Genomic DNA, 20,062 nt, shown 5'->3' with positions numbered 1-20,062 from the left:
AGGTGCAGAAGACAGCACAGTCCACTGAGGTTTGCAGCCCAGTAGGAAACTCTTTCGAAAAAGAAATATAAATTCATCTTCTCAATAAGGCCAAATGGCTGTAGTGGACCAGGATGTGGCCGAGAAGTTTTTGGACAGCAATCCGGCCTTCGCCAAACAATACTATGACACCCACTTCAGGGCCCAGGTCATCTCAAACCTGCTGTCCACTTCCAAGAAGGCAGAGGTGGACTTCAACCAGTATCATAACCTGAGCTCTCTAGAGGAGAGCGAGGTGGTCTTCGACATGGTGAGGGACATGCAGGAGAACCTGCAGATGGAGAGGGCCGTGTTCAACCTCATGCGCCACCTGTGCTTCATCATGCGGGCGGACCGCATGAGCCTCTTCATGTACCGGCAGAGGAACGGCACGGCTGAGCTGGCCACACGCATCTTTGACGTCAACAAGGATGCCACTCTGGAGGACTGCCTGGTGCCTCCGGAATGTGAAATTGTTTACCCGCTGGACACAGGCATTGTGGGCCATGTAGCCAGTGTCAAGAAGATAGTGAATGTACCTGATGTGAGCCAGGTAGGCCAACCACTCTTAGATGTAATGCGAGATGGGCTGTTATTTCAGTCTGATCCCAGTATCACTATTGAAACGTATTCTATGATCATAATAGTTATTTGTTGCCAACTCTATCTTACAGCAAACTGTAGGGTGCTTTTGGGTTTGGGGGTGGGATTGGTAGAGAGCTTTACTGCTGCTGTGCTGTAGCTGTTAATCCTGAGTACATAGTCATACTTTATGGAACTAAGTACATTTTTTTAAAAGTGATATTTTCCAAAGCAGTGATATGATATAATAAATAATACAAAGTAACAGAGTGCAATGGTATTGGGGAAGGACTCACAGCTTCACAGAAACTGTGCATTAGCTGGGTTGTTCTAGGCTGGATGCTGCGGTATCCCTTGCCCTTGATGGCAGTATGGTGAACAGGCCATGTGCTTGGTGACTTCTGTTCATACAGTATTACGTGTACAGTACTATAACAATGAAGTTAAAACCACTAACAATCTCAAGGCCTGCATTTTTTACATTTTGAGAGGTCTCAGCCAAATCCTTGAGTCTCAAGATTGGCAGCCCTATTTGTTCATCAAAATTCTCACAAACGAGAATGAGTTTCCTTCTGAGTCTTAAATCCACTTCACCAGTTCTTCCTTGCCTAGGCGTGCTCATTAGGGTTTAGACCAAAGTTGCTTTTCGCCACATCTGTTGTAAAAAGATATAAAGTGAGTTGAATTAGGACTGGAGCAATCAGACAGGCTGAATGAACAGCAATGTGGACCCCCTGTGGTAAAAACACAATGTTAATACACATGCAGACCAGCAGAGGGCAGTGCAGGACTGCAATAGCTTTCATGTTATGATTCTGACGCATTCGCTGCCACTAGCTGAAGCATTATCTGATAAAGAAGTTTAATGCAGTTTCCCATAATACCCTGCTAATATAAAGACACATCAAGTACATCAAATTAAGGTCATTTTGCAAAATCATACTTTGGAAAGCATATTTTTATGCAATTAACAATATGATTGATTACCTTTACCTGGTAATCAGCCCACTGAAGTTAGCTGGCAAAACATGGAGGACTTTTTATTTACATAGATCAAAATGACTGTAGTGTGTTTAATAGCTTCATGTTAGCTCAAAATGCTTCAGTTTGCTTGTGATGTGTAAAGAGCATCATATGGCTAAAAGAGAGCACAAGGCCCAGTTTCTGAAGGATGTTAAAGGTGAATTCTACCATTTTTTGAAAATCTCTTAATCTGAACTTGTAAACAGAGTCATTCAGAGGGGTTTGTTGTGATGTGGTTCACTGTAGAGAAACATGCTGATTGATTTATCCATTATCCATCAATCTGATCCATTTCATTATTTAGAAATTTTGAAAAATCAGTGGAGTTCCCCTTTAACATTGCTCACAGGGCCAACAGATTAATTTCAACCTGAATCACACTGCTGCAAAAAAGAACGCATAGCCAGACGTGCATGACAATGGTCTGGGGTGAAAGCCGTGAAATTCAGCTCACCGTTTGATTAGCGAGGAGCAATCATTTTTCAGAGGAACAGACTGTCTCTCTCCCCGTCAGCATGAAAAGCAAAAACTCCTCAGCCTGGAAAACGGTTTCCTCTGTAGAACACGACCTCTCCAGAGAACATAATCACTTGTAACAAATTGGTTTCCTTTATCTTTGTCGATGGTAACGTGTGACTGAAATACAAAGTCTCAAAATGCAGCAGTGGCACTCCCTCATTGCTTTAGGCATCTTCTATACATCTGACCAGTGACCACATTTGGTAGATGTTCAGCAGTTTTGAATTTGAGGACTGTTTTGTGCAATCTAACGCTCGATTGCTTTTCATGATTTGCTCCACATGATGACTCTGATTCTGTTGATCCATCTGAGAGAAAAGTTTGCGATTTTAATGGCACACAGACAAGTTATTCAAGCCTGTAGTTCAGCTTTAGGGTGAAGCTTCACCTTTCTAGTGCCAGTAGGATGCTACAGTGGGATTAGTGCAGGTTTCTCTTTCCTTTCCCTGGCTGTGGGTGTTACTGGGCACAGGGAATAAAGCTCTTTAATCTCACTTGAATTAGAGCGATGCTGGATTAAATCTAAAGGTCAGTGCCTAAAGCTGTGTTCTCCAAGTCAGCGGAATAACAGCAGCTTACCTTGACTCCACATCTCATTCACCTTCTATTTTGCAGTAGAATCATAACTGCTCCTTATATGCAAGCCTTTGAATACCTCTAGCCTAACGTGGAAAGAAAAAGAAAATGATAGCGGACCCAGTATTGACCCCTGAATCACCAAAAGAATGGTGCTTTTCATCAAATGTATTTGACAGAAGTTATTACCTAGGAGAGACCAGCGGTGAATTTTGAAAAGCCTGTGGAAGTTTAAAAGGGCATTCTGGCCTAAAACTAGCATTGATATGGTATTTGTTATGTTCTGTAGTTTTCTATATCGCAGCACTGCGCCCCTACGCCTCATTGGTTTGACAGTACTCTTGATTTTGTATCATTTTTGTGTTTTCATCCATCAGTGTTCTCTCACTACAATACCCAGCATGCATTATGCAAATACCTAATACAATGATTTAGAGTCCCTACGGAACTGAACAAATTCTGACTGCTAGCCTGAGCTGAAGGCTAATAAATACTTCTGTGGTGCTAGCTAGCATTAGTGTTACTAACTTCAGTTTGTCATGAATAATTCATCCCCAAATACCCAACCCAAAAACACTTGTCTTTCAAAATTGACTTCCACCTTCAAGATACATCTTCAGAAGGAGGTTTTTCTGGTCTTTAAATAAGAAGTCTTGCTACAGACATTATTGCGGCTCCACTTTAAGAGGCAAGTAGGCATGTTTAGAACAGATGTAACAATGTTTTTTTTTATTATTATTATTATTTTAGCCAGAGCTTCCCTTTAAGCTCTGTTCATACATTTATGTGCCTTTCATATAATCTGATCCACATGGTTGGTCAGACCATGGCATGTGTTTTTTCCCAAAATGATTGGTTGCTTATAAATGTGGTCCAAATCGAAATTGACAAAGTCTTGTTGTATGGAACTTTTTTTGCTTTAGATATCAAGGAAGAGATTAGATGCATATCAAAGAAATGAAGAAATCAAATTTGTCTCTTTGCCTAAAAGATTTGGAAGAAAATAAAGTTTGACATGACTTGATATTGTAACGTTCCCTGTTGCTCTTATAGGTTTGTAGCATCACTTTTATATAATTCTAAAGGCATGATTCTCTCTTCAGAGCCCTTACTACAGTGACTTTGTGGACACACTGACTGAGTACACGACCAAGAATGTGCTGGCCACGCCCATCATGAACGGCAAGGACGTAGTGGCCGTCATCATGGCAGTGAACAAGATTGATGGCCCGTGTTTCAGCGCACAGGATGAGCAGGTGTCCCCTCTCTCTCTTATCATCATTCTCTTTCCTTAATAGTGTGCATCATACTATACTCTATACTACAGCTGACACGTGAAATATTGAAGGCTTTAGGTTCTCAGCTTGGACATTTCTGTGTCAATCTTATCTGCCCAGCATTGTAATACTCAGACCATGGTGATGGTAATTCATAATACATATCTGTTTCTTGCAGACGTTGCAGAAATATCTCAACTTTGCCAATCTGGTTCTCAGAGTGTTCCACCTGAGCTACTTGCACAACTGTGAAACCAGAAGAGGACAGGTGAGGTCTTTATTCTCGTTCTTTTGCCCTGTGCAATTGCACTATTTTGGGTTTGGTCTATTCAATGGTTTCCATTTACATCCGCTTTGCAGGTGTTGCTCTGGTCTGCCAGCAAAGTGTTTGAAGAACTGACGGACATTGAAAGACAGTTCCACAAGGCCCTCTACACAGTGCGAGCCTTCCTCAACTGTGACCGCTACTCCGTGGGCCTTCTGGACATGACCAAAACAAAAGTGATTTTCTCAAAATGCGTATTTGTCTACTGCTATAGCATTTGACCTCAATTACATTTTCTTTATACCTTTCATATTAGTAAATGGTAATGCTTCTTCAGTAGACTAAATGTCAAACATATGTCTTTACAAACACACTTCAGCTTGGCTGACATTTAACATTAAACGTACTGCAAAAATAAAAAATCCAAGCTGAGGCGCAAGTAAGGTAGAGCTCTTCTGAAATCTCAAGAGAGTGTTTTCCCCTTGGATAATTACAAATTACTGGCAGTCGTCATGACTGAAAGCATCCTTTTTCATGCTTCTAGGAGTTCTTTGACCTTTGGCCCATCCTGATGGGTGAGGTGCCTGCATATTCTGGACCAAAGACCCCTGATGGCAGAGTGAGTGCCGTAGAATATGACTTTAACTGACCTTCAGAGCATCATTCATTAAGTCAATGTCCTTCATAACAAATACATGACGTGTTGCTTCGGGATAAGCTTACGATATTGCTTCCCCCTCAGGAAATTAACTTCTACAAAGTGATTGATTACATATTGCATGGAAAGGAGGACATTAAAGTAATACCGTAAGTCACTGCATATTTATGATCTTGAGGTTCAACGTTTAATTACTTGGCTTTTAAGCATAGCCCTGTCACATATACCTTGAGGTGAGGCTAGAATCCTCTGTCTTGAGCATTGGTTTGATTACAATAGCCATAAGCATATCAAGCATATCAATCTCAGCCATAATATAACAGCTCAGACATTGTTATTTTACTATAATTAAACATGATGATTAAAAGGTCTGGAACCACCCAAACACCTGTTAGAATTTACATTAGATTTATCTAATGTTAGATTCTAACACCTAACAGTAGTTAGAGCTCATCATAATGTATCATTATGTATTAGACCAATTGGTTTACATATGACTTATATTACTGTATTATATACTAATACAACCCGATTTTCAAAGAAGTTGGGATGCTGTGCAAAATTTAAATGAAAACAAAATGCAATGATGTGCAAATCATTTAAACCCTTATTCATTTGAAAATAGTATAAAGACAACATATCAAATGTTGAAACTGAGAAACTTTATGTTTTTTGAAAAATATATGCCCATTTTGAATCCAATGCCAGCTACACGTTTCAAAAAGTTCGGATGGGGCAACAAAAGGCTGGTAAGGTTGTGTAATGCACACCTGCAGGTTAATTGGCAGCAGGTCAGTAACATCACTGGGTAGAAAAAGAATCTTTCAGAAATTAAGATGGGGAGGGACACTCTGTGAAAGACTGTGTGAGCAAATAGTGCAAATATTCAAGAATGACGTTTCTCAACATAAAATACCAAAGAACTTCGGGATTTCATCATCTACAGTACATAATATCATTAAAAGATTTAGACAATCTGGTGAAATCTCTGTATCCAAGGGACAAGGCTGAAAACCAGTATTGGCTAGCCAAGATCTTTGGGCCCTCAGGTGGCACTGCATTAAAAACAGACATGAATCTGTAGTGGAAATCACTGCATGGGCTCAGGAACACTTCTGAAAACCAATGTCTGTGAACACAATTCATCACTGCATCCATATATGCAAGTTAAAACTCTATTATGCAAGAAAAATATATAAAAAGAAATCATATATAAAAAGTACCCAGAAACACCGCCACCTTCTCTGGGCCTGAGATGGACTGTGGCAAAGTGGAAAAGTGTTCTGTGGTCCGACGATTCAAAATTTTAAATTCTTTTTAGAAATCATGGACAATGCGTCCTCCGGGCTAAAGACCATCAGGCTTGTTATCAGCATACAGTTCAAAAGCCAGCATCTGTGAAGGTATAGTAGTGCATTAGTGCACATGGCTTGGGTGACTGGCACATCAGTGAAGGCACCATTAATGCTGAATAATATATAGGTTTTGGCAACATATGCTGCCATTCAGACGATGTCTTTTTCAGCGAAGGCCCTGCTCATTTCAGCAAGACAATGTAAAACCACATTCTGCACATATTACAACAGCATGGCTCCATACGACAAAAGAGACCCCGAACTGTTAAGCAGCTGAAATCCTATATCAAGTAAGAATAGGAAAATATTTCACTTTCAAAACGACAGCAGTCGGTCTCTCCCAAACCCTTACAGAGTGTTGTTAAAAGAAGAGGTGATGCAACACAGCTGTAAACATGCCTCTGTCCCAACTTTTTTGGAATGTGTTGCTGCAATCAAATTCAAAATGGGCAAATATTTTTCAAGAAACAATAAAATTTCTCAGTTTTAGCATTTGATATGTTGTCTTTGTACTATTTTCAAATAAATATAGGGTTTACATGATTTGCGCATCATTGCTTTTTGTCTTCATTTACATTTTGCACAGCGTCACAACTTTCGCTGAAATGGGGTTGTAGTTGTATTACAATATTTAAGCTGTAGGATTAGATAGATAATGAAATTTTTTGCAAATCAAATGCATTTACTGTGTTCTGTAGGAATCCCCCTGCAGACCACTGGGCACTGGTCAGTGGACTGCCCTCCTATGTTGCTGAAACCGGCCTGGTGAGAATCTTCCCTCAGTCTTCCCTGACACACCTAGCTGTGGCAATCAAACAAGCCAGAAAACCATTAGACACAAGGCCATGTAGCTCTCATGTGTGCGGTGACGGGAAGCGGAATGTGAATGAAATGTTGGAGAACTGCAGTTGTCTGGACAGAGTAATTAATAAAACAGTGCTGTTCTGTACCAGTGAATCTCACTGCTGCTTTTCTCCTCTCCTCTCTGCCTGCCTTTCAGATCTGTAACATAATGAATGCTGCTGAAGATGACTTCTTTGAATTCCAAGTAAGCTCAGCTTTTTAGTTTACTGCCAATAAGCGTCAATAAATCAATATTGATTAAATAAAAAAAGCAGTTCAACCACATTGCTTTTAACGGTATTTATCGTAATTAAATGGGGATAGATAGATAGATAGATAGATAGATAGATAGATAGATAGATAGATAGATAGATAGATAGATAGATAGATAGACAGACAGTAAATGAAAGCTGTTTTGCTGATTTACCATTTGAAGTTCAAAAAACTTAATTTTAGGGCAGCCTGGTAACTTTTTAAAGTTGAATTACCATTTTTACAGTGTAGATATATTATTATTATTATTATTATTATTATTATTATTACACACATTACTTTGCAGAGACCATGCTTCATTTATTTAATTTTCTGTCAAAATGGCCATTAAGTTATTTTTTGTACATACATCATATTTGTCCACACCTCCAAAGTTCAATCTTAGAAGTTGGTTGCATTTTCTACTTCTTACAATCCAAATAATAACAAACACATTCAGTGATGTTGAGGTCTGGACTTTGGGATGGTCAGTCCATTATTCAAAAAACACCAACAGCTTCTTTGTTTGCTTTGCAAAGTTCTCTCAAAGATAAAAGCTTTAAGTACTGTTTATCTGATGGTGAACTCCAGTTTTGGAAACTGCTGTTTGTTTGTTTTTGTTGTTACTTATTTTTCTTTGACTTTCTTTTATGAAAGTGGCTTATATCTCATCAGATATATCTCCTGAAAAGTGAATGACTTGAACTCAATGGCCATTTTGACAAGAAATTAAGTAAATAAAGGGATATATGACTTTTACCCAGTACTATATAAGATAAGATACTTAAGTATTATCTAGTATAGTTTGCTTATTTAAAATAGAGTATGCTTTAACTGTGCTGACACTTTTAAACTAGCATTGTTTTCTGAAATGTACTCTTAAATAAAACGTATGTTGTTGTTTCTGTCAGAAAGAGCCTCTGGACAGTACAGGCTGGACTATAAAAAATGTTCTGTCCTTGCCTATTGTGAACAAAAAAGAGGAAATAGTTGGTGTGGCAACATTCTATAACAGGAAGGATGGGAAGCCGTTTGATGAAATGGATGAAACGCTAATGGAGGTATTTGTGGATTCAGTTTTGGCAGACATGGTGTGAGAAATGAGTCACAGCTGTATTATTACACAACTTTGCATTATTCATTTATGAGGCCTTCATCCAGACACTGGTATATCCATGCAAAAAGAAAGAACCGCAGTCTAATATTTTAAACAGAGTAAATGTGGTTCTGGAAAAAAGTGCAGGGCTAACCTTGCTGAATCCCAGAGATTCACAGTGTTTAATTGGAGTTCTTGTTCTCTTTCGTCTCAGTCTCTTACTCAGTTCCTGGGCTGGTCAGTGCTGAACCCAGACACCTACGAAAAGATGAACAAGCTGGAGAATCGAAAGGACATTTTTCAGGACATGGTCCTCTACCATGTCAAGTGCAGGAAGGACGAGATCCAGAACATCTTGGTGGGTTTCTGTACTGCTGACAAAAGCAGCTAAGCATCTACTGTGGTTAGTATAGTGAAGTGGGGAATGTCCTTGCTGTCCATGTCATAAACTGAGATTTGAGGCCCTGCCTGGGCTGTACTGCACACACGAGAATCCTTGGGCAAGACAATACTGTAACATGTTCAAGAAATGTTTTGGCATGTTAGTTTTAGGTTATGTGTTCTCTAGCATTTAATGCAATTGGGGTGTTTTGTTATGGACTCCTATGTAGAGGGTGAGGCCAGGAACCACCCCAGGGGTGTATATATGTCTGTGAGTGAGCTGGGAGGGTGAGAGATGGAGCTGGGGTAGGGTGCAAGCTATTAGAGAAAAACTCCACTTATGTATGGTGTGGCTATGACTGACAACAGCTGGAAAATAAAGCACCACAACTTGTATGAAAACAGTGCCTCTTTAGTCATAGCGAACGCTACACTATTGCATTTAATACCCTTGAGAACACTTTAAAAAAGCACTGCACACACACAGAATTAGAAGAATATGGCTAAAATCTAAATGAACTGTGTGCTCTGTGCTAGAATACACGAGAGCTGTATGAAAAAGAACCAGATGAATGCGACGAAGATGAACTGGAAGAAATTCTGGTAAAAAATTATTTAATTAAAAGACTAAATGAAATATTTATAATTATATTATTATATGGTGAAGCACCTTTAAAAGCTGTATTTTTTCTGTTTTATAGGTAGAGGTGCTGCCGGACTCGGAGCAGACGGAGATCTTCGAGTTTCATTTCTGTGATTTCGAGCACTCTGAGCTGGACTTGGTTAAATGTGGCATTCTGATGTACTATGAGCTGGGAGTGGTGGACAAGTTTCATATTCCTCGTGAGGTGAGTTGGAGCTAACAAGCTGTCTGCTGGTTTGCTTCCAGTGCCGTGCCGTCTGCTCAGAATAAACTGATATTCAGAACTAATCCTATTCTCTCCTTGTAAAAATGGAAGTGGGCAGAGATTGATTTGCCATATTTATGAGATTTGGATTCATTTTATTCATTCAGACTCTTATTTTGCTTCATTTTAATGAAAACAGCTGTATATAAGATTTTTTGTTAAAGTTAAAAAAAGTAGCATTACCGAGTTGAAGAGGCATTGCTGACAGCTGTCACCCTGTGAAGCCTGCAATAATTTTTGGACCACATTACACATCTTTATGTTTTAATGTCACACACGCAGGCTCAAAAAGAAGGCTTGATGTTTAGGTCCGGCTTGATGTTTAGGTCACAGATGCAAAATCAACATGATGCTGATAAAGATATGAAAAAAATAGTAGATCATTTACTTACATCCCCAAAAAACATGGCCTTCAAGTTCTCTTTGAATTCTCTATCAGTGTGTTTACAATCATCAAAACCTACATAGTGTAGCTTTGAACTATTTAAACTTTAACCACAAGTAAATATAAATGTAAATATATCTATTTTTACAGTTTTACACAAAAAATCTCTAAATAAGATGGTATACAAAACATATATACTATTTCTAGTTCCTCATCATGCTGATTAGTGATTAATAGCAGCTTTGCATGACATATTGGATTTGGTAGGTCAGAATTGCTCTGTTGTTCACAGGTGCTGGTGAGGTTCGTGTACTCACTCAGTAAAGGCTACCGAAAGATTACCTACCACAACTGGAGACATGGCTTCAATGTGGGCCAGACCATGTTCACACTGCTCATGGTGAGGAACAGGAACTACACAATGATGTCATTATCATTCACTTGGTACATTTGGTTTAGCCCTTACACTGCAAGCTTATTATTGAGTTATTCATTTTAAATTCTACATTATGTATTTTACTTCTTTCCCTGCCACATGACACCAAAACAGTGAAAATGTATGTTTGCCTAGCCATTTTCCATCATATACATGCTCTTAGAATTAAACAGTCCTTGTGCTTTTAAGACTGACATATGTAAATAATCTGTTCTGAGTGACTGCCTCATTCAAAAGGTTCTCCAGGCATAAGGAGACAGCCTCCTTATAACATCAATGCAAATGGATTGAGCTTAATTGATGTAGGCTGTAGGTGGATATATGAAGGGTTTTGTTACAGTTTTTTTCATGATATGTGATGTTTGGAGTGGGTTTTACGCATACAAGAAATATCAATGCCATATCATGATTAATATAACCAAGGAAAAAAAATCTGTTTTCCATTATATGTCAGCTCTTTTTTCAGTAATTTGTTACATCCAAAATTGTTACAGATGGATATACAGCATATTGGAATGAGACTCTTGTGACATCACAAAACTAATGAGTTGAAAACAAGTTTTTTGCAGCTCATTTTCCATATAAGTGACTGTATAGGCTGCTGTCTAAATAGCGCCTTTTGAAACTTTAATAACATCTACATACTACAACAAACTCTTTCAAACAAGTGAGGAAAATGATATGTGTTGTTCAAGACTTATTAATGAGTAACCGCTATGTATTATTCTGTAACTGCTCTGCTGGTTGTGTAGCTACAAGAGTGAGAAATTGAAACGTGGACCCACATATGGGCCCTTGCAGTTAAAGGAATAAATATCAGGCCGATGGTAACGTACCTATGTATAGATTTCACTGCATCTTAGCCTAGAGACAAACAAATGACCCCTCTTGACTACAGCGCTCGAGACTTTGATGGATTCCTCCCATTTGTGTCATGAACGTTTCAGTGTGTGGCTGTGTGCAGGTAATATGTACCGTTATAGGACCCTCCTCCAGTACATAACCCTTAAAATGGAAAGCGTGCCAAGCTAATGAGGCAGCCGAGCATGAAACTGCTCCATGCTGCCTCATCAGTAATCACAGGGAGCGAGTCGTAAGTCAGGCAGGACGGAGGTGTGGAATCGGCGTGAGAGCGGGCCTTAATGAGCCTTCCCCAGCACTGCTCCCAGGTGTCACTGAGCCTAATGAGCTCTCTGGAGTCAGCCTGCTCCTTTACAACAGGCAGCCATGGGGTGCGAGTGGGTCTCCTTGTGCAGCTCTGCCGAGAGGCCCATTAATGCTGGTTTTAACATGCTCTCAGACAGGTGACCTGAAGCGCTACTACACCGACCTGGAGGCCATGGCCATGCTCACTGCTGGCTTATGCCATGATATCGACCACCGCGGGACCAACAACCTCTACCAGATGAAGTACGATCCACTTATTACTGCCATCATCGCTGCAGACAAAGCTATGAAATAATGTTACGACTAGAGAATAGCTGACAAATAACCACAAATTCTGATTATAAGATGCTAAAACTAGCCTAAATCTGATACTATAGGCTAATGATTTTATGTGGTCATAATTAAACAGAATCGAACAGTTTTAATTAAACAATGCTGTACTGACATGTCAGATATGTTTGAACCTTAACAGCTCAAACTCTTGAGCTGTTGTTAAATAATTCTTAGCTTTTTGTTTGGCTTCAGCTACCTCTTATTTTTCATTTTTTCAATCAGTTCTCATCAGATAAATGTTTTAGTTTTTGTGTTATATCATGCTTCATTATGCTAACATTAGCTTTGGATTCATTTTACATATATTTGTTATTGTAACCATGATGGTATTAGTAATTGGTGATTATTAGGTTGGCACACGTGCTAGAAACCATTGATTTTTTTTCCACCTGGATCCAGGAGTGGGGCCACAGGGACACAGCGAAAATCTGATTGGCCCCTTAAGTGTCCCTGGGCTGACACTCACCACCTATAAGCACATCATTAACTAATATGCAAACGTGCCGCTCAAGTCAATTGTGCAGATTGGACGAGTTTTTAATTGTGGTCCCTGCTGTCAACAAAGAAATTTCTGAAAAGGAATCAGATCATGGTCATTTATATGCACATATAGTAGTTTAGACACAGGACATATGAAAGCTTTGAAAGCGGTGAAGTTGGTTTTGTTTTTACATTTCATACGTTTTCTTTCTTCAGTAGTTTCCGAATGGAGGTTAAAAATGTTTATATGTGTACATTATCATTGTTTGCAACCAAGACAAGCAGCTACCATTTTATTTTTGTCTGAAATTGATGTAGAATATGTTAACTTATGTGGACTGTCCACTGAGAGCTAAACAAGCATCACAAGTGGCAATCATAGGGGTTAAAGCATGACACGCCCTATGCAGTCAGTAAAAGCCTGTTAGCCCATAGAACCCAGGTGATAGGTGGAGTTTTTAGAATGACTTCTATTTATACTAATTGTTGAGAAGGTAAAAGGAGATGTCTGCCAAATTTCATACATATTGACCTTTTGACCAAAATCTTAATATTGGACAAATGTATTGTCAAAACAATATATCGATTAAGGATTAATGTAATTACATTGAATTACTAAAATAAAATATTAGAATTACTTTTTAAAAAATATATCTTAACCAAACTCTGTTACTCCTCATTAATGAGGCTTTAATTAAGTATATAAGCATGTTTTGGAGCATCTCTTCTGTGTGATTATTTTCTCAGGTCTGGGAACCCACTGGCAAAGCTACATGGCTCCTCTATCCTCGAGAGGCACCATCTGGAATTTGGCAAAACTCTACTGAGAGATGATGTAAGCCTGAGATTGAAGATTCTTTCAGAGCTTCTTATAATATTTTAATGGAATAACAGCCGTGCATGTCTGTGCATGCATGTGTAACTCAGAGCTAACCACCACAATTCCTGCTTTTTCACTATTCCCAGTCAGCAGTGTGTTTTTTCAGCTTCTGTGATTTCATCATTTCAGGCCTTGAACATCTACCAGAATCTTAACCGACGGCAGCACGATATTGTGATCCGTTTGATGGACATTGCTATCATTGCTACAGACCTGGCCTTGTATTTCAAGTAAGGGTATTGCATGTTATAGTGTGCCTATGATATAAGAATGTTGGCTTGTTTTTGTGCAGATCACAGATGAAGGCTACATCACCATAGAAACTGCAAGAACATTTCTAAGCTGTCAGTTGTTTGTCAATGTGAATGACGCTGAGTTAATTATTATGTGGACTTGCAGGAAAAGGGCCATGTTTCAAAAGATTGTGGATCAATCAAAAACCTATGAGAACTGGGATGACTGGACCAAATATATGATGCTTGAGTCGACCAGGAAAGAGATAGTCATGTAAGTGCTGGCCTGTTGTGTGCACCAGTAAAATCCCTGACCACATCAAAAGAAATTCAGTGCAGTGTAGTGCTAATACAGTCACAGATTCACTGCCATGTGATTTTATACGATGCTATAAACATAATAGTAGACAGAATAATTAGGGTCAGTATAGATTATGTTAGTAATTGAGTAATTGTGAGTAATTATTTTGATGATTAAATGAAACATTAAAAAAACATTAAAAATGGATATAACTGAGTAATGACAAACCATAAATTGGCTTTCAAAAATGTCACAATACTTTATTGGAAAAAAATGAACAAGAAAAATGATAAACAAGGAAAAATGCCTTTAAAAAGGCTTCATTAATACAAGGACACACAGTGTCATAGATGCAAAGCACTAAGAGTCATTTTAGTGCCAGTAGAGCCCACTTGTGAAGAATCTTCAGCCTATTAAACATGAGTGAGTGAGTGACAGACAGACTGACCGAGTGACCGAGTGAATGAGTTACAGGCAGGGTCCACAAACTGCGCAAACATCTAGAAATCTCAAAACACTTTATGGTAAAAATGCATATAAATGGGTAAGCCCATCTAGTTCTTTTTCTTACTGTTAGAGAGACCAATAGAATTAAATATATAAATTATCATCATGCAAATTGACAACTAATCACTATTGATTCATTGTGACTGTAAATTTTAATTATTTTAATTATTTTTTAATTATTTCAAAATCCCTTGACTAATTGCTTTATGATTATCATATGGATCTTGTTAAGTTCATGTAGAGTACCAGCATGGTGCTGATGATGTTTTCACAGGGCGATGATGATGACTGCCTGTGATTTGTCTGCTATTGCCAAGCCCTGGGAGATCCAGAGTAAGGTACGGCATTCCTGTGCAATAATGCAGTAGCAGGCCAGATTCAGTGGCCCCTGCATTGGAAACGGGCCATGAGTGCACAAAAGAAATAGCTGTGCTCCCAGGCAATATACTGTAATGAGACTCGTGCTCTATTCATATGGTAATGTGATGGTTTGTTCACACTATGTTATTGTGTGCATTTAGGAGGCCACAGTTTTGTAGATGATTCTATACAAAAGGCTATCTAAAACTGGATATTGAAATGTATGAACAGTTAGATTTTTCTGCTCATTCTCTTTTATGCATTGAAGTACGGTGCCAAGCTGTGGAAATACAGATGAAAAATGCTAATGAATGAACATGATGTTTTGCTCCAGTTGAAATGTGCAATCTTCCCAGCACATGAGCTTGTTGGAGGTCAAGCAATATTACTTCTGTCCTGTTGAGCTAATTAATTAGCTCTAGTTTGCAGTCTGTGAACTTCTTCAGATTATAGTGAATACTTGGGGGTTCCCGAGGGCGTCACTGTGCAGAAATGATAAAATAGAAGCCTGAGAAGTACTTTCAATACTAACTTTAATGAATAAGATCTAATCATATAGGATCACTATTATGCACTTTTGGAAGTTCTGCACAGCATATTTCTAAAGATGATGCTGGAAATAACATTCTAGTGCAACTGCAGACATAATTATACTATCTTATCTAACGTGTTGCTTGATATATATTCCAAAACTTTATTGTTGGCCCCTTTAAGAGATGATGTAAGCCTGTGATGATGTAAGTCCCCTTTATTAAAATCTGTACCTAATTGGCCCACAAACATGTTCACATTAGGCACTGTTGATCAGCATGTAGAATTGGAGCTGATTTATACTATCACTGTATAAAAGAAGCAAGATGCTGTTTTTATTGTTGGATGCACTGTGATAATTTCTAAGCAAGTATCAGCGTATTTTGGTTTGTTTCATCAGAGTAAGAGTTAGAGGTGATTGAAGTGTGAAATATGACACTATGTATTTGTTTTCTTGGTATTTTATCTTACCCAGTAAAACAAAAATCTACCAATGTTCATCTTTGTTAGATCATGTTCCTCACGTCTCACAATATATGTGACAACAGAACCAAAAAATCACAATATTACCAGAGAAGAATAAATTAAAATGTAGAAATAGCCAATTCACAATCAACGTTACAAAATGTTTCTCTACATGTTGTGTGCAATCACATGTTTTCATCCATCCAAATCCCCAAATCTTATGTAGTGTAGATTGAGATATATGGTAAGTTATTTAATGAATTATATTCAGTGTTTCATTGTTTATTAACAGGTTTGAACAGTGTGAACTTTTGACTTTTTCCTATTTTTTGTTTCAGTGTCAAGCAATGACAACAGCAAAACCATACATATAAATTGTGTATAAAACATGTTTTATGGACTCATAAATAAAATTCAGTAATAACAATATCTATATAATAAAATATCTCTTCTACTTACAAACACACATGCAGTACAGATTGAACGTTTATTATTTTTAACAGCATTTCTCTGCTTGATTCAAATATTTATGAGTGAGAGATAATTTATATGGAATGCCATGGTTTTGTTATCAACAGTGATAATTGCAACTTCTAATAGTTAAACATGTGTCCTGCAGGTGGCGTTGTCAGTGGCTGCAGAGTTCTGGGAGCAGGGTGACCTGGAGAGGACCGTACTGGAGCAGCAGCCCATTGTGAGACATTCTCTGTAATGACGGGACAGAGAAAGTGAGAGAGCAGGAGGCGGTGGTGGGAAAGACAGAGAAAGAAAGAAAAGAGAGAGCGAGAGTTAAAAAGAGAGAAATTTCCCATGGGCCACGTAATGATGTACTGCCTATTATGTGGTGCAGTGAATCAGAAAGAGCGGTCGTAGTAGCCCAGTCAGCCGCACCGTTCCCTAACTCTCCTATTTTACACAACTCTGACTCCAGATCCTTTAATGTCAAGTTTTTCAAATTACCATCGCATGGCTACTAACTTCCTTTAAGTGCAACAATTCCTACTGAAATGGTGGAGATTTGGCTTTTTTAAACGGTTGCACTTCACTCTCACACAATGCTAACGAAGTGTTGTTTACCCTCTAGCCCATGATGGACAGGAACAAAGCAGATGAACTGCCCAAACTGCAGTGCGGTTTCATTGATTTCGTCTGCTCCTTTGTGTACAAGGTGAGCTGCTCCATTTTGATGAGTCGACACATCACACACAAGGATTCTTTGACATAAATTCATCAAGATGTGCTAGACATTGATATGTTCATGTATACATCACTCTCGTAACAAAACCTTGTAACTCTAACAATTTTAATCTGATTTTTTTGCACACCATTTAAAACGCTTGCTGTCCTTTGCATTGTGTGAACATTTGATGATGAGTGGTTCCAAATAGCTTAGAACAAAACTGTTACATTAATGTACTTGTAAAGTTAAGAACATGTTTTCTTTCCTCATAAAGCTACGAGATACAAGGTTTTGTTACATGTACACACTTAAAGATGGTTCTTAAAGGGTTGTTTAGTAAAGAAAATGAACGCTTTGCATGTTTAAAGGGTTCTTTGCATCATGAAATGGTTCTTCAGATTGATAGAGAACGTGCTGGTAGAACCAAAAAGGGTTCTTCTGTGGTTACAAGCCTGATATTGTCACAATAGCAGAACCCTTTTTGGTGCTATATAGAATCCTTTTCGAAAATGATCTATATACAACTATATACAACACATTCTCCATCAATCTGAAAAATTTCATGATGCAAAGAACGCTTTCTTTTTTGAGCGCTCATGGCTCTATATAGAACCATTTTCTTAACTAAAAGACCCTTGAAGAACCATCTTTTCTAAGAGAGTATGTTTGTTTCTGAGTGTGTTGTGGATATCGTCAAAACTTAAAGAACACTATACAACTGCATGTTTCATTACAATTACAAAAACAGACCTTATCAAACTTCAGAAAAAGTCGGAATATTGTGATGCATATCGTGTATCTTGTCTTGAACTATCGTGATGTTATGTTTTTGCCGCATCAACTTCCCCTAGTGTAGTGCAGAAATAGAGTGGGAGTTTGTGAACTGCATTATTCATACAGAACTTTGGTTCTCAGATGCGACTGACTGCGCTTATGACGCAGCTACTTGAGCTGAGGTCAGACTAAGTTTAGCCTGTCCCATCACCCTCAAGTATGAACGGCATGAGATCTTCTTTCACCATTTTAGCTTTTTGTGATAATTGTCTTTCTAGATGTTGTCAGCTAATAAGAAACACTTTCAACTACCAAGAGCACACTAAGTAACAGCAAACATGTAAACCACTGTGTTAGAATCAAGAGGAATCCTGAAAGCTGAAATAGCCTGCACCCTACCGCCTCCACCTACGCTAATCTAGTCAACCTTTAAGACTTAAAAAAAAGATAAAAGATGGTTCTTCAAGGGTTCTTTGGTGGAGACAGTGATTGTATATAGAACCATGAACACTCAAACAACCATTCACATGCTTAAAGATTTCTTTGTATCATGAAATAATTCTTCAGATTGATGGAATGTGTTGTATATGGTTCTATATAGAACCATTTTGAAAATGGCCCTATATAGCACCAAAACAGTTCTTCTGTTGTTACAAGCTTGACATCGGAACAGTACAAACATGAGCTTAATACAGCTGAATATTAATATGAGATGACATGAGGTATAGCTCAACTTGAGGAGTAACTATAGAAGTACTAAGGTCACTGCAGACTACTATTAACCAATAAAATGCCTGTATTACACCACAGTTCACTGTGGAGGAGTTCAATGCCTTCTTGGCCGTAGGTTGACTCATTAAACCCAACTTGTTCAAGCACACACTCCTCTGTCTTCTCCTGCAGGAGTTCTCTCGCTTCCACGTTGAGATCACGCCCATGCTAGAGAGACTGTTGAACAACAGGAAGGAGTGGAACGCTCTTAAAGAAATACATGAGGCCAAAATGGCAAAGATCGAGGAGGCCAAAAAGGCCAAAGAGGAGGCCGCAGCTGCTACAACAGCTGCCAAACAAGGTGAGAACTTCTAAAATGCCATGAGTAAAAAAAAAGTGATTGATGCCCTGAAATGACTATTATTATCCTGGACTTATTAGTGCAGTACATTGTAGACGTATCAGACCTTTTCGGAATGGCAGAAAGCAAGAGAAGCTTTAGAGTGATCATCATGCTGTGGTGATTTCTTGCCATGGCCTTTCACAATGTGTAGGTTAAGAAACACAGAGAAAGTGCTCTTTAAACCTCTTCGCTAATGGGGCAGATTTGACACTCTACCTGAGAGACAGTGACCTTAACCTGTGTCCAACTAACCTCTCTTCTCTCTGCTCTTACAGCGAATGCTGCTCAAGCCTCGCAGTCCAAGACCTGTGTGCTCAGCTAGAGCTCAGAGGCTCCAGTGCAGAAACACTCCATATGTATGGAACTTTGCTCATTCAGTTCAAGTTAGATTTCATTATTTTCACATTTAGGTTTTCAAAATCTCTCATTAAGATTAGAAGTTGTGGAAGACGTCAATACAGCCGTGCTTAATGTGAAATGGACTGTTTCAGACATTTTAAATAACAGCGTGGTGATAACGCTCTGATGTGCTGAACATTAGCTAATGAATGTTACATTTACATTTAAAGGATGTTGCTGTAATATAAATGAGCATACAGTTTATCAATACTGTCATATCAAAACCTTGCAACTCTTTTATATCATTTGAAAATGACAGCTGTCGATTCACGAGGGATGAACCAATTGAAATGGTGCAAATGTACTTGAAATTAAATCTTAATACATTATCATACATTAAAGTTGAAGTGTTAGTTTGGCAAAAAGTCAGTTTTTACACACATTTTCCACAGTGTTGTGTGGGTCCAAGACGCGTTTGATGTCCAAACAGCAGAAGCTACTATGCTAATGTAGCTAACAAACAGTAAAAGCCAATAGTCACCCAAATCTGAACAAAAATTCACAGTGAAGTTTTATTTTTACAGCTACTGTAAATCATACTGTATCCTAAACATTGCAAAATTTGAACACCAAACACGTCTTGGTTTATCCACTACATCTGGAGTACGTGGAAAAATTTATCATTTTAAGAATGCTTTTTTCTTCTGTTGTAAAGTTACCATTTCGGAGATATGAGGTTTTGTCCCAACATCAATGTTATATACATATATATATATACACACTAATAGCAGCAATGAAGTGCAGTTAATGCATTTAATAGCAGC

The 20,062-nt window shown here is 38.4% G+C and overlaps 1 protein-coding gene across 1 annotated transcript; it reads left to right on the top strand.

Moving 5' to 3' along the window:
* Positions 1–94: 94 nt before the first annotated feature.
* Positions 95–19,549, top strand: pde6a (phosphodiesterase 6A, cGMP-specific, rod, alpha). The gene is made up of 22 exons (XM_036567817.1): positions 95–571; positions 3,822–3,974; positions 4,174–4,263; positions 4,356–4,496; positions 4,805–4,879; positions 5,003–5,067; positions 6,972–7,038; positions 7,274–7,321; positions 8,280–8,429; positions 8,679–8,822; positions 9,383–9,448; positions 9,547–9,693; positions 10,431–10,538; positions 11,875–11,984; positions 13,302–13,389; positions 13,564–13,664; positions 13,834–13,941; positions 14,750–14,813; positions 16,451–16,525; positions 16,916–16,999; positions 18,689–18,857; positions 19,175–19,549. The coding sequence occupies exons 1-22, from the start codon at positions 95–97 to the stop codon at positions 19,219–19,221; spliced, it is 2,577 nt and encodes an 858-aa protein (XP_036423710.1). The 3' UTR covers positions 19,222–19,549.
* The last annotated feature ends 513 nt before the right edge of the window (positions 19,550–20,062 follow it).

Source organism: Colossoma macropomum, unplaced genomic scaffold, assembly GCF_904425465.1.
Source record: "Colossoma macropomum unplaced genomic scaffold, Colossoma_macropomum, whole genome shotgun sequence".
In the NCBI taxonomy this organism is placed as follows: domain Eukaryota; kingdom Metazoa; phylum Chordata; class Actinopteri; order Characiformes; family Serrasalmidae; genus Colossoma; species Colossoma macropomum.
This window is presented reverse-complemented; position numbering and strand designations above follow the sequence as displayed.